Genomic DNA, 17,053 nt, shown 5'->3' on the forward strand with positions numbered 1-17,053 from the left:
CCCTCTCTTTCCGGGCGACCACATTGTTCTGCTGCTGGAATGCGCAGTGCTTCTTTCAATGAACAGTGAAAGTGTATCTGGGGATACAGTATATATCTGGGGGTACAACGTGTGCAAGCGCCTGCCAGGATAGTCGAAGGCGATGGACCTTGGTCTTCTTTCGTCTAGCAATTCTTATGTTCTTCTGATTTTCTAACGCTGTTTGTCGTGCGTGACTGGTGTTTACTTGTCTCCTCACCACCTTGTAAGTGTCTTGGGTCAGGGAGCAGCGATAGTCTTTTGGATGTTGCTTTTGCAGGTTCCAGGCTACATTGATTGTGTTTTTTCTAATTCACTTATTTAATGGAAAGTCAGAATTTACAGTGAACTCAACAAGCAAAACGATTCCTCGATCGACTGCCATGAAATACCAACTCCATTGTAGCTGCTGTGTCCTCTGGATTCCTTGTGGGTAGAATTTAAGGAAAGGTAGCTAATGACTTTCATTGATGTAGATGGCGCCCTTCACTCAGGGTAGCATCTGGGAGCGAGTCCCTTTTGTCAGGTCCCTTTTCAAGGGAGTTCAGGTTGTAGATTTTTTTTTCCATTTCCCTTCACCCACAGTGGCACAGCAGGGACTTTGTTGTGTGGGGTGGGGGGTTGAAGCCTTACATGCAGTCTGATGGGTTGGGTTGTCAGTTCCAGGTTGGGATTTGCTCCAAGCCTCTTTCGTATATCTCAACGGGTACCAATATTATAGCTGACCTCTGGAAATGGAAGGAAATGTTAATGTCTTCATTTCACACTATTGGCAAAAGGTGGGGGGAAAAAAAAAGTACCAAATTGGGATTGTGGAGCCCTGTAGCTCTGTGGTTAGAGCATTTGCTTTGCAAGCGAGTAACTTGGGTTGGATTCCAGGCAGAGGGTGAAACCTTGGGCAAGTTTCCTTACTCCACACAGAGCCTAATAATAATCCCTCAAGAAAAACAATAATAAATTGGTCGTTTTCAATCTACAACTGTTTGTGGGATGCTGCTGTGCGCAATTGGCTGCCGCGTTTTGCCCACAAATATGCAGTCAATTCACTTTACAGTGTGTTCTGTGAAGCGCTTTGAGACGTCGAGAAGACGTGAAAAGCGCTATATCAAATGTGAGGATTATTATCAATCGGAGCTGTGAATACAGTAGTAATTTGTACTCACCACGAGAGGGAGCACAAATCCTTGATGCAAAACATATCAACTGGACTGATGGTGCAGAGGTAGTTTTAACAATAATAATCCTCGCATTTGATCTAATGTCTTATCACGTCATTAAGACATCTCAAAGTGCTTCACAGAATATACTGTAAAGTGGATTGTATTTTGTGCATGAAACACGGCAGCCAATTGCACACAGCGGTGTCCCACGACAGTGGTGGATTGAGTGACCAAATTATTATTGTTATTTTTGATAAATAAAAAATATCTATTTTTGGTGAAGAGATTATTACTCACAGAAAGCGATCCGCCAATCGACTTAACGACCAGGTTCCTACTCACTCCTAGGTAAACAGAGACGTGTGGAGTAAGGAGACTTGCCTAAGGTTTCGCCCTGCTTGCGAGGTGAACCTGCTAACCTCTGAGATACAGGATTCCACAAATAGGGAATTTGCTTCTGTAATTTAACATTAATGATGATGAACCAACATCTGCCGTTTTTATCCACAGAGGTTTATAATCTGGGCTGCGCTGACTGAGGAAGTGACAGATGTCCATTCATACCCTCTCTGAAGGCCTGACCTCATTTTCATCGCATCAAGTCACACAGCATCTCAGATTCTGTTCTCGTTGAATAAATATAACAGGTAGGATCAGCAATAATAATGATCCTTACATTTGATATAGCGCTTTATCACGTCGTTGAGATGTCTTGAAGCTGAAGATGTCTTAACAATGAAGAATCTATTGTTAAGTAAATTGCTGTCTTTTGGGGTAAAATTCATTTCAATATTTATGTTTTAGCCCTGCTCAGCTTAACAATAATAATAATCCTTGCATTTGATATAGCGCCCAATAAATCCAACTCTCACCTCAGTGACTCAAAAGTAGTGCAATCCGGTTGGTTTAACCCACAAAATATACAGAGAGAGGGAGATCCCTGATGTTAGATCACAAGAGGTTTGAATGAAAAAAGACCTTTGACCTAATTAATTTAAATCTTCCTGAAAACCCACCTTGCTCTACTCCTATTACAGAACAAAGCTAGTTTTCTCCAACCTATATTACTCTATGAGGTCCCTCCTGAGACGTCTCTTTTCAAGGTCGGAGAGTTTGATCTTATTTAGTTGTTCCCCTAACTTGCGCTGTAACATCAGGGAGCAGCTAATTTGCTGCACTGCCTCTGGCCACTGAGCAACATGTTGCGGTAACCAGAGCTGCACACAGTCATCCACATGCATATTCTAAGCACAAATGTGTATCTCAGAACAGATTTCCAATGCACCCCCACCTTGGTCTGCTCAAGCATTGGTTATTGGGGCATTGGACAATACAGGTTATGGATGCATATAGTAATTATCCTTGTTTTTGATATAGCGTCTTATCATGTGGAGTCCTGTAGCTCAGTGGTTAGAGCACTCGCTTTGCAAGTGAGAGACCTGAGTTCAATTCCAGGCAGAGGGCGAAACCTCGGGCAAGTTTCCTTACTCCACACAGAGCCTAATAATAATACCTCCAAAAACAATAATAAATTGGTCATTTTCAATCTACGGCTGTTTGTGGGACATTGCTGTGCGCAATTGGCTGCCGCGTTCGCCCACAAATATACAGTCAATTCACTTTACAGTGTGTTCTGTGAAGCGCTTTGGGACGTCCTCCCGACGTGAAAAGCGCTATATCAAATGCAAGGATTATTTATTATCATGTCGTTGAGACATCTCAAAGAGCTTCACAGGATATGCTGTAAAGTGGATTGGATTGACTGTATATTTTGTGGGTAAAATGCGGCCGTGAATTGTTCGCAAATGTCACACCAACAATTGTGGATTTAGTGACCAAATTACTATCATTTATTTAATTTTTGAAGGATTATTACCCCCAGAAAGTGATCCACCAATCGACTAACAACCAGGTTTCTACTTACTCCACACGTACTGTTTACCGAGGAGTAAGTTAGTAAAATCCTGAGAGAGTACATTTATACCACATTGATGTTAGCGGGTTATTATTATGCTGAGCAGTGCTACAAGACAAATATTAAGATGAATTTTAGTGTTATGCTTACAAGCACTGTTTCACAAATCAGATATTACAATCTTTCTGCTGTCAGCTCTCTGGAAAGGTCCATATATTTCCTGTTGGCTTCCAGCTGGTGAGATCTGGGCTGAAAACATGGCGGGGGCACTTCACGCCAAAGCTGGGAGGGTTTTGTCCGGTGAACGACAGGTCTAAGAGCCTTAGACAGGCTTTGCACACAGCAGCATTTATAAGAGGCATCAAAAAGGATTAACTTTTGGATCAAATCCTATCATCAGACATTTAAGGATGATTAACCTAGATAGAATGCAGTGTGTTAACCCTCCACAAGCTGTTGTCATTGTCACCACCAAAAGCGTCCACACCCAGAATGGCTCATTATTGGTTGCCTTTTAAAATTGCCACCGAGAAGCATATTGTAAATGTACGTTGGAAATAACGTAATGAACGTTGCTGCTGATGTAGTGCCTATACATTAATAACAACAACTTGCATTTATATAGCACCCTACACGCAACACGGGGCAGTGTCTCAGAACTGATTTCTTTGGACTTTTTTCCGCTTGTGCCATAAGAACATACATATGTAAGAATTTGCTTGGGGAAAGAAGACCACGGTCCATCCAGTTTTCCTTTTACCATCCTAGCAGTCGCTTGACTGTCCCAATCTATATCCTGTATCCCCAGATATTATTTCCTAACAGAAATCTATTTAATTTGTTCTTGAAACAAACAATACTTTCTGCTTCCACCGACCGTCTCCCTAGGGAGGCTGTTCCATATGTTTATGTACCACTAATATTTATTATTACGTTTAATATACATCATATATATTTATGTCCTGTTTTCACCTGCGATAATATCTCTATCGTCCTTGCAGATACATTTTTAAACAGCAACCTGGAAAATACATGATCCATTTAGTTTAGCGATTGCTTAAAAGCAATGGCATGGATTAGAAAAAACGACTCTGTCATTCCTCCGTAAAACACAAAACAGACCCACAGATGGATAAACCCATTCAAATTGCGTTTTAGGATTAAATATTTACCCTGTACAAACAGTTTGTGTTCACTCAAACAGGAATGCTTGTTGCCAAGATCTCTGAAATCAAACCATTTTAAGGTTGCGCAGTTTTTGTAAATGGTATTTTCTCTCGCTATCCTGCCATTGCGGTTTTGTTGTGAAAGCCGTTATGCAAATGTAATTTTGTTGTTGTTGCTGTTTCAAAGAAATGCGGAGTCCTATTCCCAGTTTGTTATCCTGCTTTACAATCCATCCCTAATCCAAATTTCTCTCCCCAAATTATTTCTCTCTCCTTCAGGCCTCACTGTGCACAGCATATCGCAACTAAACAAGTGGAAAGGCAATGTACTCTGACCCATACCTAGAGCACAGTGAGTGGCTTTAGTCCAATCTTCGGAAGTGTGTGAATACAGAATTGGACTCTCTCTCTGGGGGGAAACACGTTGCTTGCTCTACCTTACATCCCAGCCGAGATCAGAAATTCTCCACATATTGAATCGCAAAGGATGAACCCACGCCCTGCCATTCCATACACAGTTTCAGTGCATTATTGTATAAGGGTAGCTTGAATGACCCGAAAGGCAAAATGTGACAGCGACAGCACTTTTATACAGGGCTATTCAGGGAGGGAGAATGTCTTAAAGATGAGAACCTTTGGGAATCGCAGATCAGTTAATATCGAGTACAGTGAATAAAGACGTCTCTTTTTATGTTCAATGGGGTTGTCTGTTGTCCCAACTCTGATCTCTCTGGCCATACATTGGTTTTACCCTGGTTCTGTTGGATCTCCTTGTGTTCCAGCTCTAATCTCTCACAGCTGCGATTGCCGCCTAACTCCCTCTCTGAGCAGTTTATAATCAGCAATAGCAATAGTAGGGTAGCACCGCTGAGTAATTGCTTTCTCACCAGTCACTTTTTCAGTTTCTGTTCAGATCTTCAGCCATCAGAAGAAGCAAAGGAAGTTAGAGTGAAGAACAAAGAGAAAAAGGAACAGAAGAAAGATGTGAATGGACTTGACTAGGTTGTATCATTATAAATTATTTGCTGGATTACTTTACTTATTATTACCTCTTAACCATTAACATTTACACTTTCACATATATTTTTAAAATGGGAGAGAATTTATTGTTTCGCAAGTTGGTTTGTGTGCAGTGCTGTGTTTTATATCACTAAGGGTTTCCGGACACACACATACTTGATTAAAGTCACTAATTTGTATGAATGTAGTTTCAGATCACTGGTGAGTACCATTTGTCCTTTGTTACAACACAAACAATGGAGTCTGATAGATGGTGATTTTTAATGGGATTCCTCAATAAGGAGTGGGCAGTTTTGGAAACGGAAAGTGGCACACATCATGCAATCTGACAGGAACCTCACTCCATCTTGATCCATGTTGCAGTCGAGCTCTCACATGCCAGTTTTCCTTAATCAGGTTTCCACATCAAGGAATGCCATTAGAGATAATATTAATAATAATAATCCTTGCATTTGATAGCGTCTTATCATGTCTTTGAGACGTCTCAAAGCGCTTTACAGAATATTTTGGTAAAGTGAATTGACTGTGTATTTTGTAGGCAAAATGGTTGCAAGTTAGACCCACTTATATCCCCAGCGCATCCCACACACGTTCTCCACCTCAGAGACCAACTCCCTTTGCTGTTGCTACTATTAGATATTTACTCACGCTGAATTATTGTGTGCTTGCTCCGATGCCTTCATGATTTAAGTACTTTGGTTCCAGTATATCTTAAGTTCCAAGAAACAGCTTTGCCTTAAGCCAAGGATTTTACATCTTAAGCCTTCTAATTGACTGGCCTGTCTTACTCTGTCCTGATACATAAGGACTGACTGACAGATATTCTTCCCAACGGGACTGTTTTTAATTAAAAGATTTTCACAGTAAAATTCCAGGTATTGCTTCCCTGTTTGGTTAATCTGGGGGGAGAGTCATTTAATTGATTTTTAAAGTGCACCATGAATCAATTGGGTGTTTATAACATTTTGCAGAATTTGTGTGGGTGTGTGCATATATATATATATCGAAACTGGTTCCTTATGATTGTTTTGGATGCAAATTTGAAAGAAAGTTTCTTCACAATTAAGTTTTCAACAGGGGAATTTGTGGTATACAGTACTAACTGCATTTTTTCAATAAGAGACCTCAAAAGTATTTTCAAAAACAAAGTACATTTGCATAGCGCCTTTCACGACGGGAGGACATCCCAATGCACTGGGCAATCAGGGATTTGGATTCGGATGCAGTGTAAACCCATGGTAGCAGCCGATTGCTCTCTGGAGCACAGTTGTAAGTGACATGGAGTCTGAGGATTGAGAAGTTCAAGGTATTAAACTGCAAATGTGATTTAATAGTCCTGACATTGATAAAGCCCCTGGAACATTTCAAAGTGCTTCACAGGTAAAGTGCAGCGACTTTGAGCTCTCTGGGGCGCTATCCTGTGGGGGGGGGGTGATGTGCTATATAATTGCAAGTTGTTGTTGTTGTAGTGACTGCGTATTGTGTGCAAAATATGGCGCACAGCAACGTCCCACAAACAGGACTGGATTGAGTGACCAAATTATTATTTATTTATTTTACGTCAACACTGAAAACCCTATCCCAAACTCACTGCTCAATACCCCGTCCCAACCCCAATAATCAATACCCTAAACCTAACCAATAATCAATACCCCGTCCCAACCCCAATAATCAATACCCTAAACCTAACCAATAATCAATACCCTGTCCCAATAATCAATACCCTAAACCTAACCAATAATCAATACCCCGTCCCAATAATCAATACCCTAAACCTAACCAATAATCAATACCCTGTCAAACACCGTATTATTATTATAAACCCAATCCCTAACCCCCAGCCCCAAAACCCTAACGCCCCGCCCCCAGCCTCCCTAGCCCCGCCCCCAGCCTCCCCAGCCCCGCCCCCAGCCTTTGGCCCAGGGGGGCGGGCCAGCCAGGTGAGCGCCAATCAGAAGCCTGGCCGCCCGCATGCGTTTCCGGTGTGCGTCACGGTGTGCAGATGAGAGGCGGGACTTCCTGTTGAGGGCTGGCAGGGAGGGGGGGTGTGAGGATTGCTCGCGCTCCGTGTGTCTCCCCGTCCCTCTGCCTGAGAGAGAGAGAGAGAGAGAGAGGCCGCGGCCCTCAGCTCAGCCTCTCACACTCCCTCCTCCACACTCCCTCTCACACTCTCCCCCTCCACACTCCCTCTCACACTCCCTCCCTCCCCCTTCTTCCCCCTCTCCCTTTTCTCCCGTCCCTCTCTCCCTCTCTCCTCCTCTCGAGACTATGTGGCGGTTACAGGATGCCAAGTGGAAAGAGATTTAAACCCACCAAATACATCCCGGTGTCCACAGCCGCCACCTTGTTAGTCGGAGCCACAACCTTGTTCCTCGTCTTCACGTGAGTCTGTGTGTGTGTGTGTGTGTGTGAGGGTCTGTGTGTGTGTGAGGGTCTGTGTGTGTGTGAGGGTCTCTCCCTGTGTGAGGGTCTGTGTGAGGGTGTGTGTGTGTGTGAGGGTCTGTGTGAGGGTGTCTGTGTGTGAGGGTCTCTCTCCCTGTGTGAGGGTGTGTATGTGAGGGTGTGTGTGTGTGTGTGAGGGTCTGTGTGTGTGTGAGGGTCTCTCCCTGTGTGAGGGTGTGTGTGTGTGTGAGGGTCTGTGTGAGGGTGTGTGTGTGTGAGGGTCTCTCTCCCTGTGTGAGGGTGTGTGTGTGTGTGAGGGTCTGTGTGTGAGGGTGTCTGTGTGTGAGGGTCTCTCTCCCTGTGTGAGGGTGTGTGTGTGTGTGTGAGGGTCTGTGTGAGGGTCTGTGTGTGTGTGTGAGGGTCTGTGTGTGTGTGTGAGGGTCTGTGTGTGTGTGAGGGTCTGTGTGAGGGTGTGTGTGTGTGAGGGGTGAGGTCCAGTTCTACCCCGAGCGGTTACTATGGAGGCGGGTTGACAGGATCAGGGCCTCGGGCCGGACGGTGTCTGACCACCTCCCGCCTGCCTCGTCCCTCTCCCTTTTCCTCTTCTCCTCATCCCTCCTCCCCTCCTCCCCGTTTCCCCTCCTCCCCACCTCTCCTCTGGTCACTGTACAGTTGTATATCTCAGCTGTTTTGTTTGGCCTCCGGGTATTGTATTCCCCTCTCTCACCCCACCCCACAGTATTGCTGTCACTATATATTTTTGGAAGTGTTTCATTGCAAACTGGTTGTTTTATATTTGGCCTCGGTTTTAATTTGCAAATTGGGATTGTGTGTGTGTGTGTGTATGTATGTGTGTGTGTGTGTATATGTGTGTGTGTGTGTATATGTGTGTGTGTGTGTATATGTGTGTGTGTGTGTGTATGTGTGTGTGTATGCGTGTGTGTATATGTGTGTATGCGTGTGTGTGTATATGTGTGTATGCGTGTGTGTGTATATGTGTGTGTGTATATGTGTGTGTGTATATGTGTGTGTGTATATGTGTGTGTGCTGTATTTCTAATTTAGTTGGAAGACCTTAAGCCACTCGAAATTGCTGTGTGTCTGGTTCCGCGCAGAGAGCCATCCCGGCTGATTTATGGGTTTACTGCGTGTGAAATGTGGATCAATTCTAATACTGTATTTGCAAAGCTGCTTTATTGCACAGATTACATACATTTATATATATATACACATGTATGTGTGTATAAGTAGATCTATACTGTTCACGCGAGTGTGTGTGTGTATATACACACATGATCCAGGATGAGGGACAACTTTCTCCAACTGAACGTCAGCAAGACCGGGGCCCCCCACCGATTGCCTTGTCCTCAATTTCAAGCCCCCCCCTCCTACCCCTCTGACTTGCTGACTCCTTACCAACCTGCCCGCTCCCTCCGTTCAGGGGGCTCCGGCTGCTCCATGTATCCCGCCCGATCCGCCCTACTATCAGTGGCCGGGCTTTCAGCCTCTCTGTCCCCACCCCTCCCCCCTGCTCGGGTCCTGACCGCTGACTGTCCAGCGCCTTGGGATGTCTTCCCGACGTGAAAGGCGCTCTATAAATGTAATTTTGTTGTTGTTGTGTATGGATATACACTGTGTATATGGGTATGTATGGATATACACTGTGTATATGGGTATGTATGGATATATACTGTGTATATGGGTATGTATGGATATATACTGTGTATGTGGGTGGGTATGGATATACACTGTATATATGGGTGGGTATGGATATACACTGTGTATATGGGTATGTATGGATATGCACTGTGTATATGGGTGGGTATGGATATACACTGTATGTAGCTATATATGGTACATATTTTTTGCAATGTCGCTAAAGTTCCCACTGAGTGCAAAACTGATCAGAAGACCTTGCTCGAGTCTTGTCTCCAGTTTACTCATGTGATTTATTTGGCTCCTTATAAAATCTTACGCTTGTAAATGGTAACCTAGTGGTTGTGGAGCATGTGCTGAACACGGACTCGGGGCACTGTTTGCATTGAGAGGTTCCTTCCCTGTGGGTAGAGAACATAGTAAAATTTGACGGGTTTTTAAAATCCTTTTCATGTTTAAATTTTTTTTAAAAAACAGGGGTTTAATGTAGGAGTTATAAATCGGTGGGTTATTCTTTACGTTGGCTGGATTGGTGATATTTTTGTTCTGCTGATTTTTATTAAACTGTTTTTGCGTTTAGTTGGGATACTTCTAAAAGTGTAACGTAAATCTTAAACTCCTTCTCTTGCGTTGTCATTGGAGGCAGAGATGTATGTCAGCTCGGCTTCAATGTCAATTTAATCAGAATCTGTCAAAGAATCAACTGGATCTTTAGTCTGGTTAGTAGGTGTTGTGTTAAGCTTGCATTGTTGTTTGAAGCTATTGAAAATAAAGGATGAGCACTATTTATTCTACATGTTTAGCAAAAATCTTTTTTCAAACTTACAGCGTTCTCCATAGAGCCTGGAGTGTCCAACCAAGGCTCAACCCTTAATAATGATCCTTGCATTTCATATAGCGCCTTATCACATCGTTGAGAAGTCTCAAAGCACTTTACAAAATGTATTGCGAAGTGGATTGACTGTGTATTTTGTGGGAGAAACACACAATTTCCAATTGCCAAGTGGTGTGGTTTACCAGGAGAGATTTATTTGCACTGTCGCAAGCAAGCAACCTTCTCCTCCTCCTGCTTCAAGGGTTTGTACTTAAGAGTTGTTTGGTGTTGTGGCGGGTTGTTTTAGTTCAGTTCAAAATTTTATGGAGATATTGAGAGAGAAAAAGAGAGAGGGAGAATGTGTGGTGAAAGTCGACAGCTTTTGATTTTGGCCCTTGTATGCTGTCTTATAGCTGGAAATGCTCTAAGGATTGTGTAAAACAAATCAGGTTTGGGTGTGGCAGGATAGAATTTGTATATTGAAATACAGTACGTATCTGTCCTGAAACTGAATATCCATCTGCAAATGTTGAGTTATTATTGAGTCCTTCCTTCATCTCCTCTTTCTCCCCCCCCCATGCTTGAATCATAGACAGAATTAAAAAATAATGATAATCCTTACATTTGATATACAACATCGCCCACAAAATACACAATGAATTCACTTTACAGTATATTCTGTGACGCTTTTTGAGACGTCTTGAAGGCGTGATGAGGCGCTATATCAAGTGCCAGGATTATTATTATCACAGTACCTTTCACATCAACCTGATTTCCTCCCTCCCCATGTTGTGGTATGTCCCGGGGTGCTTTATAGGGCCTACAAGACAATTGTTTTGAAACAAACTGTCACACAGCATTACTGAGCAGCAGCTGACTCTGCAGTGTTGCTTCCCCCTGTTGAAAGCTGTCCGTACTCTACCCTTGCAGGCGAGGAGCGTGACTTAGTCAGCAAGCTCACTGTATAACTAGCTGGAAGGAACCATACACCAGTGTGGGCCTTGGCTGGATTTTTACCTCAACGCACAGTGGGTATAAGAAGCCGAGACCTGACTTTTGAGTGTCAATCCTCGGGGTTTCAATCAGTCTGTTCGACATTTCCCTGTGCTGCTCCTAAACCAACCCGTGTTTGACAAGGTTAACATGTGTGGGATTGACAGCCTGGAGGGCTGACCGGTTTGGCCTGTAAGCGTGTTTACAGCTCTCGCTCTCTCTGTGGAGGATATTGTGTGTTGACTGGAAATCCCATGGATCCAACGAAATCTGCAACTTGGCTCGTACCACGTTGTCCTGAAAACATTCAGATTCTATTGTGTGCTTACTCTTTAAGAGCGGCCTTGCAGTTTGAACACAGCTCCCGGCAGATGGCCAGATGAGATTAAGTTTGCTCTGAAATCCGTTTGGTTGTGTGTTTAAGATGATAGCTAATGTTTTAAGTGTATTGGATGGGGCAGAATTGTAAGACAGCGAAACTGTTTCCTCTGGTGGGTGGGAGAATCCAAAACAAGGGGACATAGTCTTAACCTTAGAGCCAGGCCATTTAGGAGTGAAACCAGGAGGCATTTTGTCACACGATAGGTAGTGGAAATCTGGAACTCTCACCCCCAAAAGGTTGTGGATGCTGAATCCAATCACGTTTTCAAGACTGAGGTGGATAGATTTCTGTTAGTTCAGGGTATCGAGGGATATGGAGCAATTGGAGTTGAAGTATAGATCAGCCATGATCCAATAGAATGGCTTAACAGGCCCAAGGGACTGAATGGCCTACTCCTATTCCTATGTGACACTCATTCCTTCTCAGATTGCCTGTTTCACAGACTGTTGACGTGACGTGTCTGGTAATTGTTGCCGCATTGTCAAAGTGAGAGAAAAATGCTGTGAAGGTTTAATCTAATTCTCGGCATATGTGGAAAAATTGGGATTTGCTATTGTGTTGTCTGCTATACCCTTGGCGGGGAGGGAGTAAGTGGCATCTCTTTGGAGCTGAACTGACTACTCAACAGAAAAACTAGGCTAGTGTTTTGTTTGTGAAATCCATGTTTAACTGTTCCTTAAATAATAATGAAAAACTGTTTGTGTGTTCTGTACATGAAGGTTATTTGCAGGACAAAATCATCGCTATGGAGTCCTGTAGCGTAGTGGCTTGAGCACTTGCATCACAAGCGACAGGACCTGGGTTTGATTCCTGGGCAAGTTTCCTTACTCCATACACGTGCCTCTGTTTATCGAGCAGTAAGTAGGAACCCGGTGGTTAGTCAATTGGTGGATCACTTTTCCAGGGGAATAATCCCTTTTAAAACATTTTAAAATATATATATTTTTAAGCATAATAATTTGGTCACTCAATCCACAACTGTTTGTGGGACACTGCTGTGCACATTTCGCCCACAAAATGTACAGTCAATTCACTTTACGGTGTATTCTGTGAAGCGCTTTGAGATGTCTCAAAGACCTGATAAGGCACTATGTCAAAGGCAAGGATTATTATTATTAAAGCTCCTTTTTGTGTTTTTTTTAAAAAAAAGGGAGAGATGGAGATTCCTGACTTTGTCTTTATTTTATCATTCACCTTCTCCAACTGAACGGGGGTGGGGGAAGTGAAGAGAGAGAGAGAGCTGGCAACTCATTCCCTGATCTCTGCCAACAACACAGCGTATCAGCTGCTTGGCTTAGCTCAAACATTCCTTTCCCGTTGATGCTCACCTTTCCAGGCGGTGGAAAGTTTGCAGGAGCAGGTGTGAACTGTCATCCTGGCTCTCTGTGACTAACACAAGAGGGTGTGTGTGTGTGTGTATGTGTCGGAGCTCTCTTTTTTGGGAGCTCTCTTTTTTTGGGAGGGAGGATTTCAAACAAAATGTGAGATATATTAATGTCTCATTGTCGACACACCAAAGCCCCGTGACTGTAAGCTGCATTTTAAATTGATGTACAGTGCACGTGTGGTGAAAGTGGTAACACTGCAGAATTTGAGCGAGTTTAATGATTGAGCAGAATTATTACTTTCTGTTCCAACTTTATCCACTGAAATCTATAACGCTTCTCTTTTTCTTTGACCCTCAACTCTCCTTCAAACTGTTCCTCCACCTCCGCACCATTGCCCCGACATCGCCCCGCCAACGCACGGCTGTTTCTGGGACACTGCTGGGCGTATAATCTGGCTACCGCGTTTCAACCACAAAATACAGTCACAATACTTTACAGTAAATCCTGTGAAGCACTTTGAGACATCCCGACGGTGATGGGCGATACATCAAGTACAAGAATTATGATTATTATTGTTGTGTTGAAGGCCAGCAGTGTTTTGGTGTAGCTGGTGAGTGTTTGCCATTGAATGGAGAGAGAGAGAGAGACGCACACTCAGCAGAGTGAGCTTTCTTCCCCCTTTACAGACTGGCCCGTGAGCCACATTGGGCTATTTGTACAGGCTCAATTGGGAGCAAGCTTTCCAGGTGCTAATATATCAGCCGTGAACGGCAAGACAGAGCTCCATGTGTAGTAGCCAGCAACACACAGAAAAAAATTCCATTTTGTCATCGTGGCTACTGCATCTCGAGGGAGGGAGGGAGGGAGGGAATGAGTGCAGTGAAAACCACTGGAAAAATGCTGCTTTGCCAAGGATTGTAAAATGGAATCCCTGCTGCTTCAGTTAGAACATGTGCTGAGGGCGGGCAGCCGGACAATGCAGCGGTTGTTCAGGTTGTGGGTCCACACAACGACATACAAAGTAAAGTAAAATGGCCAATCCATTCAAATATGTAACTTTCTGAATTCGCAAATAATAATGTAATAATAATCCTTGCATTTGATACAGCGCCTTATCACGTCTTCGAGACATCTGAAAGCGCTTCACAGGATACGCTGTAAAGTGAATTGACTCAATATTTTGTGGGTGGAACGCGGCAGCCAATTGCGCACAGCAATTGTTAATTAATTAATCTTCCTCAGCTCACACTGAACCAGTATTTGTAGCTTTCACACGGATGGGACTGCTGAAGTGAAAGAAGAAAGAAACAGCTTTTATATCGTTTACCCCTGGCTCCTTACCACATCCAAACATCTCAAAGTGCTTTGCGGAAATGTAGTGACTGTGTTCGGAGGCAGATTGTGGATGTTGATACCTTGTTGAGTGATGTCGTTGATGCTTCGCGATGCAATCGGAACAAGTACTTTAATTTTAAAAATATACAGTAATTCCACAAGGGATTCCTGACCGTCAAATGTTCACTGTGTGTAATCTGAAAATTGTGTGTTTTAAGGTGTATGTCGACATTTAGCGGCTGTTATATCCCCCAAGTAATTCTTCCTGGGGGAAAAAAAGCTTCTCGTGGTGTAGATTATTTTACTGAAGGCTTCAGGCCATAATTACCAGTACCTGCCCACAGTCTGTAATTATCAGCAACACAATTAGGCTAATTAAATGTGGGTGGGATAAGAAAGTAAGCCTTCCATCTGGAGAGATCCTAACGCTGATCTCATCACCAAATGGAGCCGATGACAGAATCCGTTGTCCTGTTGTAAAGGTGAACATTGTGTGAAGAATCTGAGCTGGAATGTGTAGTTTCAATGGGATGAGGGAGGGAGGGAAATGTAGACCATTTTGCCAACAATTATACAGTGCTTTGAGGTGTTTCGACCCCACGAGGGTGGGGTACAGACGTTTCGACCGTGTGTAAAAATGCTATACTAAACGCAGGGCTTGTTGTTGTGATTGGTCGTCGGTCGAGTGTAAAGCAGTGCAGTTCTGAAGCTGTGTTGCAGAGGGGAATCCTGGAGATAATGGCCAAGTTGTGTCTAAATAGTGACAGTGGATTTCCACGTTCTCTGGGTCTGAGCTGCGTCCCAGGGTATTTGATATAATTTCTATTGAATGGGGCTTAAGGAGACATAAAAACTGATTAGGCCCATTTTGGGAGGTGCAGAGCCGCACTAATCATTGTCAGGAAGGTGAGACTGATTGAGACGTCGGTCTGGGGTTTGTGCATCGTGGGGTTCCTGTGATTCTCAGACGAGGAGTGAGGGCTTCAGTCTGGCCCAGCCCAGCCAGACAGTATCTGTGGAGGTTTGCGTGAGCATGGCATCGTGAGAGGTCTCAGAGTGTCTGTCTGTCTGTCTGCCTGGTGTTGTCTCATCTCTGGGCCCCAGTCACCTTATGACTCAAGTCAGATTGTCGCAGGAACAGAACCTGTTGAGAAAAAATGACGTTCTTGAGCGCCGTGTGTGTGTGTGTGAGTCACCGGGAACATTGTCGGAGGTGCTGCCGTGGGAGAACAGGGTCGTCTGGAGGCTGATGGGATGGAGGGAATGGGCTAATGTCCTGCCATCTCCCCGGTGCAGAGACTGAAAGGGCGGGTGTGAATTGGTCATCAACACAACTTCACCACACCACACAGAAGGAAAGAAAGACTTGCCTTTTGTAGCACCTCGTTGCAAGGAAAGTCATAAAATTCTGACTGTATTTGTAAGCGAACGCGGCAGCCCAATTGCGTACAGACGTCCCACAAACAGCTGAGAAGGGAATGACCAGATTTTATCGGCTGGATTGTCAGCCAGACACCGGGGGGTGGGGTAGAGCGGGGAGAGAAACTCCCTTCTCTTTTCGAGGCAGCTGACGTTTTTAAAAGCCTTTTCAGATTGTGCGAGGCAGAGCGAATATGAAAAATGTATGAGTCTCTCTCATCTCTTATGCAAACGAGACGTCATGTGACGCTGACGATGTGATCCTCCGTACAGGCAGCGGCTTGTCAAGTGTAATGCCCACAGGCCGTCTCGGGTGACGAGCTTTCAATGTTCATTGCAGTTGTTTCAGTATTAAAGGGACTCGTGAAAGCAACTTAAAGCAGAGTTTGATCTTATTGCAGCACAGTGGTTAGTTAGAGCAGTCACCTCACAAGCGAGAGGACCTGGTTTTGATTCCCAGACGGGGCGAAGCCTTAGGCAAGTTTCCTTACTCCACACTCCTCTGTTTACCAGCAGTAAGTAGGAACCCAGTTGTTAGTCGATTGGTGGATCGCTTTTGGGGTTCAAGAATCCCATATAAAAAAATTAAATAATTTGGTTACTCAATCCACGACTGTTTACGGGACACTGCTGTGCGCAATTGGCTGTTGCATTTCACCCCAAAAATATACAGTGTACAGGAGTCTCGAAGACGTGATAAGGTGCTATATCAAATGCAAGAATTATTATTATTTGAGAAGATAGAATTAATGTTTCCATTTTTAAGTGGAAATGTTATTCCCCAGGGAGTTTGGCTCTGAAGGGGTTAAGGATGTGCTGACGGTGTATTTCTGCTCGGCTGTGGATCAGGAAATTAAATTACTTTTTTTCCTTTTTCTCTCTTTAAAATAAATAAATAAATTAGGTCAGGAAATGAAATTCTTTTTCTCTTCCAAATTAAATTTGCGAAACCTAATGGCTTAGCTTTACCCCGACCGGCCCGACCCACCATCAGCAGTCGGGCCTTCAGCCTCTCTACCCCCACCCTTTGGAACTGCATCCTACAGTCCCCGCACCTCTCTCCCGTCCTTCAAGACACATCTCAATTCCCTACTCTCCAACTACGCCTTCGTCCACCCTCCTACCCCAACCCTCCCTGCCCTCCTACCCCAACCCTCCCTGCCCTCCTACCCCAACCCTCCCTGCCCTCCTACCCCAACCCTCCCTGCCCTCCTACCCCAACCCTCCCTGCCCTCCACCTCTCCTAATCCCAATCCCTAGTTTGGGCCCAAATCCCTGATTATCCAGCGGCTTGAGATGTCCTCCTGACATGAAGGGCGCTGTGTAAATGTCAGTTGTTGTTGAAATGAAATTGAGGGCACAGAATATTACTGTAAAGTGAATTGGCTGTATATTTTGTGGGGGAAAAAAAGTGTGGCTAATTTTTTTTTAAGAGAGTTTTAACCTTGAATTATTGAAATGTTCTG

General features: G+C 44.1%; 1 protein-coding gene and 1 long non-coding RNA gene across 2 annotated transcripts in view; both read left to right on the forward strand.

The window, feature by feature from the left end:
• Window positions 1-16: 16 nt before the first annotated feature.
• Window positions 17-5,697, forward strand: LOC121849581. The gene is made up of 3 exons (XR_006085271.1): window positions 17-244; window positions 1,689-1,825; window positions 4,539-5,697. It is a non-coding gene; the product is annotated as an uncharacterized LOC121849581 (long non-coding RNA).
• Window positions 5,698-7,499: 1,802 nt separating this feature from the next.
• Window positions 7,500-17,053, forward strand: part of zdhhc8b (zinc finger DHHC-type palmitoyltransferase 8b) — a 46,962-nt gene continuing 37,408 nt past the window's right edge. The window contains 1 exon segment of the mRNA XM_042337660.1: window positions 7,500-7,661. Coding sequence (XP_042193594.1) covers window positions 7,564-7,661 — 98 coding nt within the window. The 5' untranslated portion in view covers window positions 7,500-7,563.

The sequence above is a fragment of the Callorhinchus milii genome, unplaced genomic scaffold (genome assembly GCF_018977255.1).
Source record: "Callorhinchus milii isolate IMCB2004 unplaced genomic scaffold, IMCB_Cmil_1.0 Scaffold8, whole genome shotgun sequence".
In the NCBI taxonomy this organism is placed as follows: Eukaryota; Metazoa; Chordata; class Chondrichthyes; order Chimaeriformes; family Callorhinchidae; genus Callorhinchus; species Callorhinchus milii.